At 40.6% G+C, this 15,865-nt stretch overlaps 1 protein-coding gene across 3 annotated transcripts in view; it reads right to left on the bottom strand.

The window, feature by feature from the left end:
* The window catches only part of sema5a (sema domain, seven thrombospondin repeats (type 1 and type 1-like), transmembrane domain (TM) and short cytoplasmic domain, (semaphorin) 5A), an 857,644-nt gene that overhangs the window by 249,258 nt on the left and 592,521 nt on the right, over positions 1-15,865 (bottom strand). For all 3 annotated transcript variants that reach the window (XR_007935331.1, XR_007935332.1, XM_028803411.2), the window contains exon 10: positions 6,204-6,408. Coding sequence is in view for 1 of the 3 variants with exons in the window: in XM_028803411.2 (XP_028659244.2) it covers positions 6,204-6,408 (205 nt within the window). In the remaining 2 variants the exon portion in view is untranslated. The remainder of the gene's footprint in view (positions 1-6,203; positions 6,409-15,865) is intronic.

The raw sequence follows: 15,865 nt of genomic DNA, 5'->3' as shown, positions 1-15,865 counted from the left end.
TAGACTCTGATTTTTTATTTATTTTATATGGATGTTACGTAAGGTCATACTGATATATTTTTATTAGTTACTCTAATTCAGCTTGTTATTGTTTTCTTGCAATTTCCGATCACATCACACAATGCACTTTGAGCTGTATTCTGTGTCTGATAATGTGGTATAGAAATAAATGTTGTTGTAGAGATTTTGGTTATGACCTCAGCTTGGTTTCTTGACTAATTCTCATCTCTCAATCTCTTTTATTACAAACGTTACTTCTCTTTTTGAGTCAGAGCAACTGATGAATGACAGCTTATATGCATTATGCAGCTGCAAAAAAGAACATGTAAAAATGAAAGTGTGAACAAAGCTTGTTTCTCACACAAAAAAAATCTTATTATAGTGAAAGGTTACAGCACAGTAATTTTTTTTATTTAAATTAAGACTGGGAGAAACACAAAGACAAAAAGGAGGCCAAGGTCAGAAACAAACAAACTGGAAGCATATTAAAAAAATCAGAAGTAAGAGCAAAGTGAAAGAAATCAAGAAAACAAAAAAGTTTCTTTCATCAAAACCAAAATTTAAAGTCAAGAAGATACATAATAGCAAGGATTTGATCACTAGGAAAAATCAAAAGCAACAGACTTTAACACAACAATTAAAGGTTTATCTGCCAACTCAGGTAAAACACGGCTGCTTGAGTCAACCTTTAAACTCTTGACCTAATGAGGTCAGAGTCACGACCTCTGAGAACACACCCCCAGCAACCAATGGGATCCACAAAATGGAGGCACATGAGAGATGAGAGTTTGTTTTAAGGTTTTTAAAATTTTGTTAAGGTGCAAAAAACATAAAAATAAACATTAGATTTTAACTCTCTGTTTGTCAAAACGTTGTAATCAATATATAATTAGTTATAAATTCGGGTAGAATTTTTGCTATACATTTTTGAAAATCAAAGACCGTAACACATATAACCTGAAAAAAAATCTTTTTAATGAATTTTGCAATTTTGAATTCACCTACAAAACATATTTTAGTGTTATTTTCATGAAACTGTATGTAAATTGAAACAACAATTTCACTCATCACTAAATGGGCCTATTGCACTCTTCTAAGGATGAGGTCAAGAAGAAGGCACAAAGTCAATTATACCATGATGCTCTAACCCATAGATTCTTAAACTGTGGGTCGCAAACCATTTTGGGTTACATGATTTCTGGATTTTAGTTGGGAATATTGCAGATTCACAGTAGCAGTTAAGGAAAAATAGAAGTGTGTCTGGTGATGGGTCGCCACGGGCTTACAGTAAATCCCATTGATATGCTATAATCTGCATTGGCAATTCTCGGGTGACAGTTGATGGTGATTCTCCAAAGGGGAGCTCCCCCCATCCAAACACTAGAGTTGTTGAGTCGCAAGAAAGCAAAAGTTTAAGAATCACTGCTCTAACTCATTAAGTGTGCAGCAGATGGTCCTCCACAAAAGAACTGAAAACAGGTTGCCATTTCTGTGGCAGACTACTTAGAAGTTGTCTACGAGATTCCGCCCTGTTGGACACAGGAGACAGCTAAAGGGGGCTTTACTTTCACACATGTGAGGCAAACAAAGGTCAGTACTTGATCCCAGAATCGGTTCCAGTGCATACTGAGAAGCAAGCCAAGGCAGGAGTGTAAAGCCATGTTGTCCCAGAAGTTCAATCAGGAGAGTTGGGGTGAAGACACTATGTGGCATAAAGGAGACAGAAAGAAATCTGAGGTGACAAAACTGAGATCTTTTGGTGGAACTTTGGAGATGGGTTCATTGGTGAGCCACCCCAGCAGACAGGCAGGGGTTCAAGCCTGGGTAAATGGCATCACAGGGCTACAGGTGTTCAATTTATTCATATTTTGTGAAGCTTGGGTCACAGAGTTGCACAGGAGAGTTCAACAGGTTTTCCAAGGAGCTTATTGCTCTTCTACCAGATATAAACACAAGTCCAGCCTCACAAGGAACTTCAAATGTGACGCAGACTTGTGACTTGAGTGGAGGAAGTCTGGAGGAAGAGAGACAGGAGTGTGAGAGACCTCAGGATGGCCGCGGCTCGGTCTTTTAAATGTTCGTAGCTCCGCGCGAGAAGCACGTCATGCAGCAAGCCGGCAGCTGATCGTGCAGTGAGTCTGTTTCCCATTGTAAAACTGTTTAAGAGGGGGTTTCTGAAGGGCTGCTGCATCCCCCTGCAACAGCAGTCACAATTTTAACTTGTACTTTGTGCCCCCTTGTATGTTTAAAATAATAAAGGTATTATTTTGCATTTGTGGCTCCCTTGGCATTTTATTGGGTAGGGAAAGACACTACAAGTACAGGATATTCATTTTTATGACCAGTTTCAAATCTGTCTCAAATAATATACTGTATATATACAGTAATCCCTCCTCGATCGTGGGGGTTGCATTCTAGAACCCCCCGCAAAAGGTGAAAATCCGCGAAGTAGAAACCATATGTTTATATGGTTATTTTTATATTGTCATGCTTGGGTCACAGATTTGCACAGAAACACAGGAGGTTGTAGAGAGACAGGAACTTTATTCAAACACTGCAAACAAACATTTGTCTCTTTTTCAAAAGTTTAAACTGTGCTCCATGACAAGACAGAGATGACAGTTCCGTCTCACAATTAAAAGAATGCAAACATATCTTCCTCTTCAAAGGAGTGCGCGTCAGGAGCAGAGAATGTCAGAGTGAGAGAGAGAAAAGCAAACAAATCAATAGGGCTGTTTGGCTTTTAAGTATGCGAAGCACCGCCGGACAACGCAGCTGCTAGAAAGGGAGCAATGTAAAGGTAGTCTTTCAACATTTTTTTAGAGGAGCGTCCGTATCGTCTAGTGGTGCGAACAGCCCCTCTGCTCACACCCCCTCCGTCAGGAGCAGAGAATGTCAGAGAGAGAGTGAGAGAAAAACAAACAATCAAAAATCTATATGTGCCGTTCGAGCTTTTAAGCATGCGAAGCACCGTGCGGGAATCATATCGCTTGACAAAGCAGCCACATTTAAGCCCAGCAAGGAAGAGAACAATGTGAAGGTAATCTTTCAGTGTTTTTTGAGGAGCGGCCGTATCTTCTAGGGGTGCGAACAGCCCCCGTGCTCACAATAGATTTGAGGAGTTATATTTAATACGTAATACGCGCTCTGGTTGGGTAGCTTCTCAGCCATCTGCCAATAGCGTCCCTTGTATGAAATCAACTGGGCAAACCAACTGAGGAAGCATGTACCAGAAATTAAAAGACCCATTGTCTGCAGAAATCCGCGAACCAGCAAAAAATCCGCGATATATATTTAAATATGCTTACATATAAAATCCGCAATAGAGTGAAGCCACGAATGTCGAAGCGCAATATAGCGATGGATTACTGTAAAAAAATACTGTTTCAAAATCACGCTTATATTAAGTTAAAAAGTGTACTAAAAAGAGAAAAATAAGTCTCTCAGACATCACTCGTAAAATAAAAGGTGTGTGCTTTTGCTAAGATTTTAAGAAGTGTTTTTTGAATGTTGACTGATGAAAAGCAACCACGCTTTTATTTTATGAGTGATGTCTGAGAGACTTATTTTTCTCTTTTTAGTACACTTTTTAACTTAATATAAGCATGATTTTGAAAAAGTATTTTATATATATATATATATATATATTATTTTCAACTTTTTAGTCTTGGGTTTGTTTTAGTATAATTTTATAATCAATATTTTAACACTTCCTTTAATATTTCTATCCGTTACTAGCGCCATCTATTCATATGAAAATTTCATTTCTTAATTAACATGAATTAATTGATTGATCATTTAGTGAAACTGATTATTGATTCATGTATTGTCATCAGAAGTGAGTAAGTGTGCAAAATGTCAAGTCATTTGGACAATAGGAAGTGAGTTAAATATCGATTACAAGATTTGTACCAGACAACAAACAGGTGAAGTTAAAATAAGCGTGGTAATAATAATAATAATAATACCATGCAAATTAAGGGCTGTTCGGTCCCTGTATGATCGTTGCCAGAGCTTGGTCCGCATTGCCGGCAGTAAGTCGAACCCGTTTCCAGTGAGAGTTGGACTCTGCCAGGGCTGCCCTTTGTCACCGATTCTGTTCATAACTTTTATGGACAGAATTTCTAGGCACAGCCAGGGCGTTGTGGGGGTCCGGTTTGGTGGGCTCAGGATTGGGTCACTGCTTTTTGCAGATGATGTTGTCCTGTTTGCTTCATCAGGCCGTGATCTTCAGCTCTCTCTGGATCGGTTCGCAGCCGAGTGTGAAGCGGCTGGGATGAGAATCAGCACCTCCAAATCCGAGACCATGGTCCTCAGCCGGAAAAGGGTGCAGTGCCCTCTCAGGGTTGGTAGCGAGATCCTGCCCCAAGTGGAGGAGTTCAAGTATCTCGGGGTCTTGTTCACGAGTGAGGGAAGAATGGAGCGGCATCCGCAGTAATGCGGGTGTTGCATCGGTCTGTCGTGGTGAAAAAGGAGCTGAGCTGCAAGGCGAAGCTCTCAATTTACCAGTCGATCTACGTTCCTACCCTCACCTATGGTCATGAACTATGGGTAGTGACCGAAAGAACGAGATCGCGAATACAAGCCGCTGAAATGAGTTTCCTTCGCAGGGTGTCTGGGCTTTCCCTTAAAGATAGGGTGAGAAGCTCAGTCATCCGGGAGGGGCTCAGAGTAGAGCCGCTGCTCCTCCGCATCGAGAGGAGTCAGATGAGGTGGCTCGGGCATCTGATCAGGATGCCTCCTGGACACCTCCCTGGTGAGGTGTTCCGGGCACATCTAACCAGGAGGAGGCCCCGGGGAAGACCCAGGACACGCTGGAGGGACTATGTCTCCCGGCTGGCCTGGGAACGCCTCGGGATTCTCCCGGAAGAGCTAGAAGAAGTGGCTGGGGAGAGGGAAGTCTGGGCATCTCTGCTCAAGCTGCTGCCACCGCGACCCGACCTCGGATAAGCGGGAGACAATGGATGGATGGATGGATGGATACCATGCAAATGTTTTGTAGTGTTCTTCTCTTTTCTCTCTCATCCTTTTTTTCTTTTTTTTTTTGTAAATATAGGCTGAAAATTCCATATTAGCTCCTTTCACTCACACTGACTTGGCAGGCTTCCTTATATTTATTATATGCGGTTTTGTTTAATATTGTACAGCCTTTGATATATATATATATATGTATAACAGAAGCCTTATTTTATTATTTAGTTAAATTAGATTAACTATTTTTAATAGGAAGACTATTAGTTTACTACGTCTCACATTCCAGCCTCGGTAATCTCAAGCAGGTATTAAAAGGGCAAAGCCAAAAAAAAAAATCACAATATAGAAGTGAAAGTCAACAAGCCACGTTAACATGGGCCTCCACCTCAGGCTGCTACCGATTCAGATGTCAAATGGAAAAGTGTATCTGCTTCTCATTACTCTTCCGCGTGTGCTTGACAGGTGACTGGCTGCAATTTCACGCCACTCTACCGAATCGGCAGGCCTTAGCCACAGGAAGCTCTGGGGTTTCGCCAATGTTTTCTTTACATATGGAGTGCACATGTCAGTCTGAAGAGTTAACATTAATACCAGTGAATGGAGGCTTTCATGTTTCAATACAGTTACACCTTAATGCCCTAATATCCAGCACTTGCTGTGAAAAAAAAAAAGAAAAACCTGCTCATAAATCTGAAAGACTGGAATAACAATACATCTTTTTATTTCAGGCCGTTGGGTCCATATGCAAGTGCTGCTGCACTTCAGTGGTTTTTAAACATGAGCCCAGGGAGGGGGAGTCCTCGCACAGCGTACCACAGCCATATTTTAAATTACTCTTTGCATAGTGAAATGTGCCAAACCTCTGAAAGTATTAGCTTGATGGAAGATGAGCTGTTAACTTTTTTCTTTACTCAATAAAAGCAGCAAAATGAGAAAAAAAAATCATTTTCAGATTATTGTCCCTTTTTTCTGTATAATGGTGTTATTTCAAAGCGGCTCCTTGTCTATATACTGTATTATAAACAGGATCACTGAAAACAAAGCCTAATATGAGTTGCAGCAGATAAGCATGGGAGCACTACAGCTGAATTGTCCTCCCACTTAAAATCTGCCTTCATTTTGTTCCAGCAATCAATCAAAACAGGGGTGAATACTATACAGTAAGTGCATTTCATATTAGATAGAAATAGAAAAAAAACCACACACAATTTCTATATGTTGGTTATTACCTGTTGCTAGATAAAAAATATGGTAGAGCATGTCCTTGCCCTGAACCACGTCCACCACAATGTGAGTGAAGCGGCTGTTGTCCTCCATGAAGAAGGGGATAGGAATGACTGGCTGCACCACTTCGTGCATGAGGATAAACTTCTGCGCATCTTGGAGATTCCTCTCGGTCAGGTTCATGTACAGTCCGTAGTCTATGGTGCCGCACTGATAAAACAAATACAAAATAAGAAATATCACTGAGACATGTGTGCAACATATTATGCATTTTTATTCCACAAAGCAAATTTTTAAAATACTGCCTGATATTTTTTAGGGTAGAATACATTTTCTATGACCGCTGTTTCCATGGGAAACATGAAGTCTACCCCGAGAAAAATGGAAATATTTACAATACAACTTATTTATTGTATAGTGATCTTCACTGATTACAGGCACACAGTGCTGCAAGCAGTTATCACAAAAATAGCATATGTAATTATAATTAAATCTAAGGGTAAGTCATTTCAATATCCGTAGTTTTGTGATAATTTTGTTTGCGCTCCTGTGGTCACGATGGTAAAGTTCTGATCTTGATCAGTCAGTTTCTCTTGTTGTTTTCTAGAAGTAAACATGACCGCTCCCCACTCTGTGTGCACCAAAGAGCAGCGAGCGATGTTGTGCTTTTTGTGGGCTGACCCATGACTGTTCACAACTAACCACATTGTCACGTTTGTTGATTGGTGGACCCCATTAATAATAATGATGAAATGGCATACGTGGAAGAGGGACCTTAACACATTAGAACAATCTAGACGAGAACAGGCCCTTCAGCCTAACAAAGCTGCCACTCCTGTCTGCTTAACCCTTAAACTACCAGAACTGGTTATAGTCGGTCCCCAATGCAACATGCTGGAGCCGAGTATATTCAGCGATGTACATTCATTGATTGCTGCAATCAGCCATAGTTGCTTCCCGGTTTTTGCAGTTTCCCAGCATGCCGGAGCTGATCAGTCAGTGCCGCAGATTCGATGAGCAGCCAGCTCATGACCACTGCCGCCCCCCAGCATCACTGAAGCATCACTGTCCCTGGGATTCAGCCACTGCACTAGACTAGCCTGACAACATCAGCATTGGCCTCTGTGTGCTTACGTGCAGCCTTTTCAAGCACAGTTGGTTTGGTGATTTACTGAATTTCATCAGTGGCGTCAGTTGCACCTTCTACATATTCTTCCAGTAGTTTGTTTTAATACTTTTTACACTTCATTGGCAGTGTGTAAAATGATCAGTATTGCAGTAATTGTGATGATCTGCATGAAAAAAAAATGTATTCCATTAACATTTCACTTTTTCTTGGTGAATTGTGACGTTTACTTAAAAAGTGCAGCAAAAAAGTATTTGGCGTACAGGGGTGCATTAATCCTCAATTATGTGGCAATTTAAGAGTTACTTCTTCCAAAATAACAACAAGTCATGTTATGAAAGTCCCTGAAGTCAAACTGTCTACCACACTACTTTGTAACTTATTCCATGTGTCTTTGGTTCTCTGTGTAAAGACAAGAACAGACCATTCAGCTCAACAAAAGTCACCAGTCCTACCCACTTAATTCTTCCAAAATGACATCAAGTTAAGTTTTGAAAGTCCCTAAAGTCCTGCTGTCTGCCACACTACTTGGTCACTTATTTCATGTGTCTGTGGCTCTCTTGGTGAAGAAAAACTTCCTAATGTTTGTGTGAAATTTTCCCTTAACAAGTTTCCAACTGTGTCCCTGTGTTCTTGATGAACTCATTTTAAAGTCACAGTCACGATCCACTGGACTAATTCCCCTTATGGCTTCAACTGAAAAGGCTCAGCTCTTTTAATCTTTCCTCATAACTCGTCTCTTATAGCCCTGGAGTCGGCCTAGTCACTCTTCTCTGGACCTTCTCCAGTGCTGCAATGTCTTTTTTTGTATGACCATTAAGAGCAGCAAACTTTCTCTTACTGTGGACAAAGCAAAAGAAATGGAAGTCGTAAACTGGCCCACTCCTGTCTACATTAACAGGTTTACTGTTGGGAGGGTCAAAATTACCAAATTTTTGGGCATCCACACTGTGGATGATTTTACACAGTCCCTAAATACCACCTCTATAGCCAAGAAGGCGCAGCAGTGATTGCATTTTCTTTGGAGACTAAAGAGAGCTAATCTCCACACCATGCATTCTGGCTGCAACACAATTGTGTTGTCTGCCAGGCACTCTGGTCTTCCTGCTTCATCTATCATACACATGCCACTAAGCCTAACTGGTGACTCTGAACTGGCCCTGTAATGGGTTGGCACCTTGCAACCCTAAATTAGAGTAACTGTTAGGTTGTGGTAATTTATTATTTAGAGATTAAGTTGTCAGTTGGAATACTGTATACAGAAACACACATCGCCCGATCACACAAGGAATGAATTGCAAATTATTGCATAATTCTGCATTATTAGCTTTCTGCATTCTCCAACTGAAACTTATAATTAAAAGAAACAAAAACCTCTGAAACACATGACACAAGGAAAGACTATGTTTGTATTAAATGATTTCAATCTGGAATTAATTATCCAGAGTGCATTGACTGTGTCCCACTTTTTAAAAGTACATTACCTTGGTTGTTAATCCTCAGTTAGTTAGTAGTACGATAAGGAATGTCTTCTCACTGAATTCATCAGGTTAATTTATCTTTGGTAAAACAACACTCTTTCTGCTTCTGGCATCTCATATCAGTCTGAACTTGTTTAACCATTGTAGCAGGGGTAATAACAGCTGTGCGGTAAAAAGTGCAATTAAGCAATTATGTTAAAAAAAAAAATCAGCTAAAGAGAGTGTTTCAGAGGGAAGAGCCTTGATTGTACCTTTGGAAAATGAATGACAGGAAGCTTTCCCAGTTTAATGGAATGTTTTCATTCAGTGTGTTTCACACTTTATAAACTGTCAGAGAGAGCTTGAGAGCAGGGGATGAACATAAAAAACAAAACCAAAAATTTAATTAGAAAACAGAAAAGAGGGATATGTTTACCAGTGAGTTTACAAAGCTACAGTATACAGGCCATTGTACAGAATGTCAGGATTAGACTCCAGCCATCCTGTACATCAGGAATTTCCACGGGCTTTGACCTTATCTACGATATTATTTGTCACTGGCTGTTTGGATTCAACAAGTGTTAAGAATCTGAACGTGTAATTAAGTGTTTCTGTAAGTACTAAGAATCTATCTGAACTCAACAAGCCTGTCCCCTTAAAGGCATTACACCGGGAGCTTCATTTTATTTAGAAAGCTTGCGTATTCACAAAAAGAGGCTCAAAATGAGTGTACGCAGCTTCCTGCACAAGCGCTGGGATTTACAAAAGAAAACTTGACGTGAAAGCCACTCCGACCACTGCATGTGGTGGAGTGGTGGCTCTGAGGCTAAGGATCTGCGCTGGTATCCTGAAGGTTGCCAGTTCGAATCCCCGTCACTGCCAAAAGAGAGCAAGACCCTTAACCTGTAATTGCTCCAGGGGCGCTGTACAATGGCTGACCCTGCGCTCTGATCCCAAGGGGTATGCGAAAACTAACAAATTTCTAATACGAGAAATTGTATAAGATGAAATAAATAAAAAAAAAAAAAAAATTTCGGGGCGGAGTGGTGGCTCTGAGGCTAAGGATCTGCGCTGGTATCCTGAAGGTTGCCGGTTCGAATCCCTGTCACTGCCAAAAGAGATCCTACTCTGCTGGGCCCTTGAGCAAGACCCTTAACCTGTAATTGCTCCAGGGGCTCTGTACAATGGCTGACCCTGCGCTCTAACATCAAGGGGTATGCGAAAACTAACAAATTTCTAATACGAGAAATCGTATAAGATGAAATAAAGAACAAAAAAATAAATAAATAAATAAATAAAATAAACAACATTTTGGGGAGAAATTGGGAAATGACGACACCCTCGATCAAGCAGGGAAATGCAATCAAACCAGCTAAATGATGACTCACTTAATTCATATGACTTATCTTATTATATAATACGTTATTGTGGCTGTTCGTTTGTCTGTCCAGGATTTTAAATCACCTGTAACTCGCAAACCACTTGACCTATTGACCTGAAATTTGATACATATATACTATGTGACGTCTACTACCCACTTTCCGGGTGATGATTGACCTCCAAGGTTATTCCTCTTTATATTTTTATTTTATTTTATTGTGGAGACCTGGGTTTGCTTTCCGGGACCTCCCTACGTGGAGTTTGCTTGTTCTCCGTGTCTGTGTGGGTTTCCTCCAGGTACTCTGGTTTCCTTCCACACTCCAAAGACATGCAGGTTAGGTGCATTGGTGATCCTAAATTGTCCCTAGTGTGTGTGTGTGTGTGTGTGTGTGTGTGTGTGTGTGCGTGCACACGCACCCTGCGGTGGGTTTGTTTCCTGCCTTGCACCCTGTGTTGACTGGGATTAGCTCAAGCAGACCCCCGTGACCCTGTGGTTAGGATATAGCGGGTTGGATAATGGATGGATGGATGGATGTTTGGATTTTATTTTATTGTAGAATCAACTCTCGGCAGCAGCATCCCTACCATATTCGCTGTCACTTCCGTTACCTGTTCATATCTTAAATCATTCTTGAGGCACATTGAACTCTCAAGTGCCAGCTTAAGTGAAAAATGAAGGAAAACGTACTAAGTAATTGCAACACAAACACAAACTTAATCACTTTTAATGCAAACAGATGCTGACGAAAGAAGAGAAGCGGGCCGCTAGGGTGGAGAAAAGAAGAGCTGCTCAGGAAGCAGCAAGCGCATCAACCTCTGAGCAAATGAATGCTAAACTTACAGAGAAAGAGGATGAAAACTAGGAATTCTCAAGTCAAGTGTATTCACTGCACATTATTGTACAGTGCGCCGTTACTGGTTTATTATAATGTGTATTGATGTGACGGACATATTAAACCTTAAAAGTGATGAATACAATGAATGTATGCTATGTATTTACACTGAAAAAAATTTTTGTTTTTGGCAGTTCATATTGGCTATCTAATGCCATTTCTCAGGGAACTGGCTGACAGGTCAGGAATATTTCTGTCAAGCTTTGCTCCATCATGCCCACTCCGCAGGAAGTCATTAACCGACAGTTGAGGCACTACATCTAGTTTTTGTTTGGTGTGGGTGTACATACCGTCACACATGTGCACATAGGAGGCTGCTAAATGGACCAAATGAAGGTAATTCCATGCCAGGCCAGGAGGTGGTGGGGTGCACTAAACCTGCCACTTTTATCTCTGCAGACCAGATATGGGAAATTCTGCCAGGTTCGGCCCCGACGACATCACTTCCAATTCTGAGCCTCAATGACATCACTTCCTCCTTTCTATCTTGAATACAAGACAACTTTCCTGTAACCTCAGTTCTGTTTTGGACTCGACTATGCACACATCTGTGTTACTTATTCGCCCCAAATCTTTTTTATGTGTCGAGGCTATTTATTTCATAATACATAAAAAATAACAATAATAACAAACAAACATGTTTTTGCCAACAAAAAATGTCAATTTTGCAGCACTGTCCTAATGTAATCGGAGTACTTTACTGCACTCATATTGAGAGAGAATGAAACGGATTTTGTTAACCATAAGCAGTTACTGTACATTCCATTAAAGCACATATCATCCAAGATGTGGCAAACATCTGGTCAACCCATGTCCTGGTCCTTCTTTATTCACACTGCCCAGTCTGCTAATGCTGGAAGTACATTTGTAAATTACGTCAAAACTTAAGGCAATCGTTAACTGCATTGTTTCTGAATAAACATACTGGCAAGTTTGCCGTTGAATGTGTACTCGGATGAGATGAACAACTTATACCTGGAGACGAGTAGACCTCAATGTGTGCTACCTTAGCCTTTCATATTATGTCTTATGTAAAAGTACCATGTTGGATTATGAAAGACACATTGAGATTAGTTCTGGGTGAAACAGTACAAGCCTGGAAATTGATGGGGTCAGTAGGAGTTTGAGTTAGTATTGGATTGGTAGTAAAACTTTACTTCTTTTGACCATCGATATCAACACCAGCTTTCGGACCCCAGTACCGGTACCAAAATTGCTCCAAAGCAAATAATGGATAACTTTAAATCAATCCAAACTGTCTTACTCCAGCCAGTTGTTTGTCTTCCTGCTGAACCACACTATCACACCACACTTTGCACTGTTCCCCTTTTGATAGCCATGAAGTTCTGATAGTGTCAAAATGATGGGTTGGGGGGGAGTCCCCCGTGAAGTCCCAGTCACAATGAAGATATGGTGGAGGGAGTTCCCCATGATGTCCTGATCAACACAAAGTGTTTAGTCTCTGAGACGGATGTTCTTCCACAACTGCAGTAGCCAATGTTTGGGGATTGAGAGGAAAGTGGAATTTTACTTCCGGTACCGAAAAAATCCCAAAATGCTGTTACAGTTTAAAATTTGAAGTTTTTCAGTACTTTTCCAGTATTGGTATATTACGTAACTCTAGTTTGGGGTTGGAATAATAGATTGTTTTAGAATGTGATTTCTAGACATAGTCTATACTGGACAGCTGTGTCCAACTGGGCGGAACAGGCAGCTTTGTTTTTCTGATGCCTACATTGTGTACTTCATTAACCTCCCTAGCTTGTGTGAGTGAGTCACAGAAGAGATAAAAATAAAAAACCACATTTTATGTAGTTATTCAGACCATTTTTATTATGGTCTGGGAGTGCCTTACTGAGCTGCCTTGCAACACTATAGAGTATATAATTAACATAATGGCTGGGACAAAAATATTTCCTATTGCACAGATATGCTTTAGAAGTAGGAAATTCAGAATCAGCTGTAATGAAAAAAATAAAATTCAAAAGATAATACTTCAGAAAAAGCACAGATACAAGTGGGTAGGGAGTGGGGTATCCTCCACTGAAATTCATTTCATCAGCTTCAGCCTTTTTATTCAGAAGTGCCGGTGCAAACAAGGTCAGAGTTAATCTTCCCTCGATGGCTTACACTGACATTGTATTACACCAAGCGCATGCTTCCTGTCATCTACATAGACCTTCAGATTTTGATCCTAAGTACAAGTAACAGAACATTTAAACACACACCCAGATTTATAAAATGGCCTGAGTCATTGCGAATCTGAAGCATAGCTGTAGCTGCAATTGAAATTGAGGTATTACGCTCTAAACAAATCTAAAAATATAACTGCGAATGATCACACATCGTCCAATTAGAAGATTTATAAGTATTGACATTACTCCTAACCTCTTTCTCATGAGCACTACTCTTTTTCCCTTTTCATAAAAGAATAAATAAATAAATCTGAAGTCTGACAAAAGCACTTGTAATAAACTGTAGAAAAAGCAATGACAAATTTTGAATTGAAAAACATTTTTTGACATGTACTTGAAATTAATTTCAAGAATGCGATTTATATTGGCAGGGAATGAATGCGGCATTTTTACACCACGGTAATATTTGTTGAGCGTGCCTGCTGAATTACTAGACACCTTCTGGCTGGTTAATATCTACAGTATACGCAAGGAATTTAGCTCACTGTAATCTGTGAAGTCAATAAACTCCCACAACTCAGTTGTCAAATTAAGATACTAGAAATAAGAAATACATTACTTTTTTAAATTTAGAAAACATTTTTTCATTATTAAAAAAAATTGATGCATTCAAATTTAAATTTTTTTTGACAAATCCGTATCTTTAAATATAATATAATATAATATAATATAATATAATATAATATAATATAATATAATATAATATAATATAGTCATGTATGCAAGCCAGAGGATCACCCTGGCTCAGCCAAGGTATGTGGTACCACCCCGGGACAAGAGGGGGCACTGTTGCTAGCAGTCTTTCTCCTTTTTCCTATACACATCCTCAAGAAAGCACCTCATAGGGGCAAACAAGCCAAGCAAACACTGCCCCTTCCTGTCTGCTCCCGGAAGCTGGAGTCTAATTTCGATCTGACCATGTGTGACAATGATGGCACTATACCAGCGCTTAACCCAACACAGACAGACACAGGAGGCACACTTATAAAAACAAAGATGCTTTTTATTTTTCTTCACTCGTGTGGAACATCTTCCCCATCCCCACGAGCCCACAACACCGTCCAAAGCACAAATCACCTCTAAACAATTCTTTACTTTCTCCTTCATTCTCCTCCACTCCTCTTCGGCATGCTTAGTCCCTCTCCTCTCGACTCTGGCTCTCGGAGTGATGGCTGCTGGCTCCTTTTATAGCCCACCAGGAAGTGCTCCAGGTGTTTGATGACCTATCTCTGGCTGCACTTCTGGATGTGGCGGAAGAACAGCCGGACAAGGACCCTGGCCATCTGTGACACATGATAGCAAACAATAGCGAGACAGAGAGAGACTAAAGAGAAAAAGTGTGACCCAGAGAGAAAGCAAGGGAATTGTCCCAAATGAAGAACATCCATAAGCTTGTGTTTTTGTTACCTATTGTTAATTTTTTGTTGGAATTAAACTGGGGTGTTCCAGGCTGGCATCCCAAGCATTTGGCTTTTGCTCTGGTTCATCATTTGCCTTGCCACAATATTAAGAGTGGCCCATATTTATGTATATGATTGAAAAGGCGTTATTGTCAGGAAACTACCAATGCTGTTATAAAGTAACATAATGGAACATGATCATTAAGAACCTTAGATGTTCATCCCCTGTTCTCCATGGCTTGGTCCACCAGTGTGCCATCCAGATCAATACATGCCTGAAGGCGAAGAGCAACGTTATCACAGGCGGCTTGGCACATCTGTGCTGGTATCCACTGAAATTCTTCTGTGATAGCTGCATGTAGCTCAACCACATTGTGGATGTGATGTTGATACAACTTGTCTTTTAGGTAACCCCACAGGAAAAAGTCTGGTGGGGTCAAATCTGGAGACCAAGCCAGCCATACCACAGGCCCGAGTCGGCCGATCCAGCCTTGCAGGAATGTTTCGTTCAATAACTGTTGCACTGGTATGGCGTAATGTGGCAGTGCCCCATCTTGCTACCACAACAGATCATCAATGACTGGTCTTCATTACTCCTATTCTCAGGCTACATAGTGATGAAATGTTCGATACTTTTCACGCTGTAGTATAAATGCTACAGCCTGTGAAATGTCATATACATAATATGGGCCACACTGTATATATATTGTGATGAACAATGCACACGAGTGGGAGTTCCAGCTGGGAGGGATTTTAGATTCCTTAAGTGGATAGGAGGCCAGCCCTTCAGAAGCAAAAAAAAGTAATAAGGCAAAAATTGTCCTACTTTGGGCAGGAGACAGATACAAGATGGCAATATGGAAGTGGGTGCTTTGGCATACAGACAGGTTTGACCGAGGAATAATACCCGACCGGGAGGCCAGTGCCATGCAAGAACAGGGGGAGACAACCTGTCAGGAATACCTACTCCCTTGGTATGCTAGGTGGTAGTATCCATGGGCAATGCTACTTGTATGGACACTTGCAAGGCATGCTGGGAACTGTAGTCCCATGGGGCAGCCTTGTCAGGATGGCAGGGGGTGCTGCAGAGATTCATGATCTATCTATCTATCTATCTATCTATCTATCTATCTATCTATCTATCTATCTATCTATCTATCTATCTATCTATCTATCTATCTATCTATCTATCTATCTATCTATCTATCTATCT

Source organism: Erpetoichthys calabaricus, chromosome 6 (assembly GCF_900747795.2).
Source record: "Erpetoichthys calabaricus chromosome 6, fErpCal1.3, whole genome shotgun sequence".
NCBI lineage: Eukaryota > Metazoa > Chordata > Cladistia > Polypteriformes > Polypteridae > Erpetoichthys > Erpetoichthys calabaricus.
The sequence above is the reverse complement of the archived record's forward strand: the minus strand, read 5'-3'. Positions and strand labels throughout refer to the sequence as shown.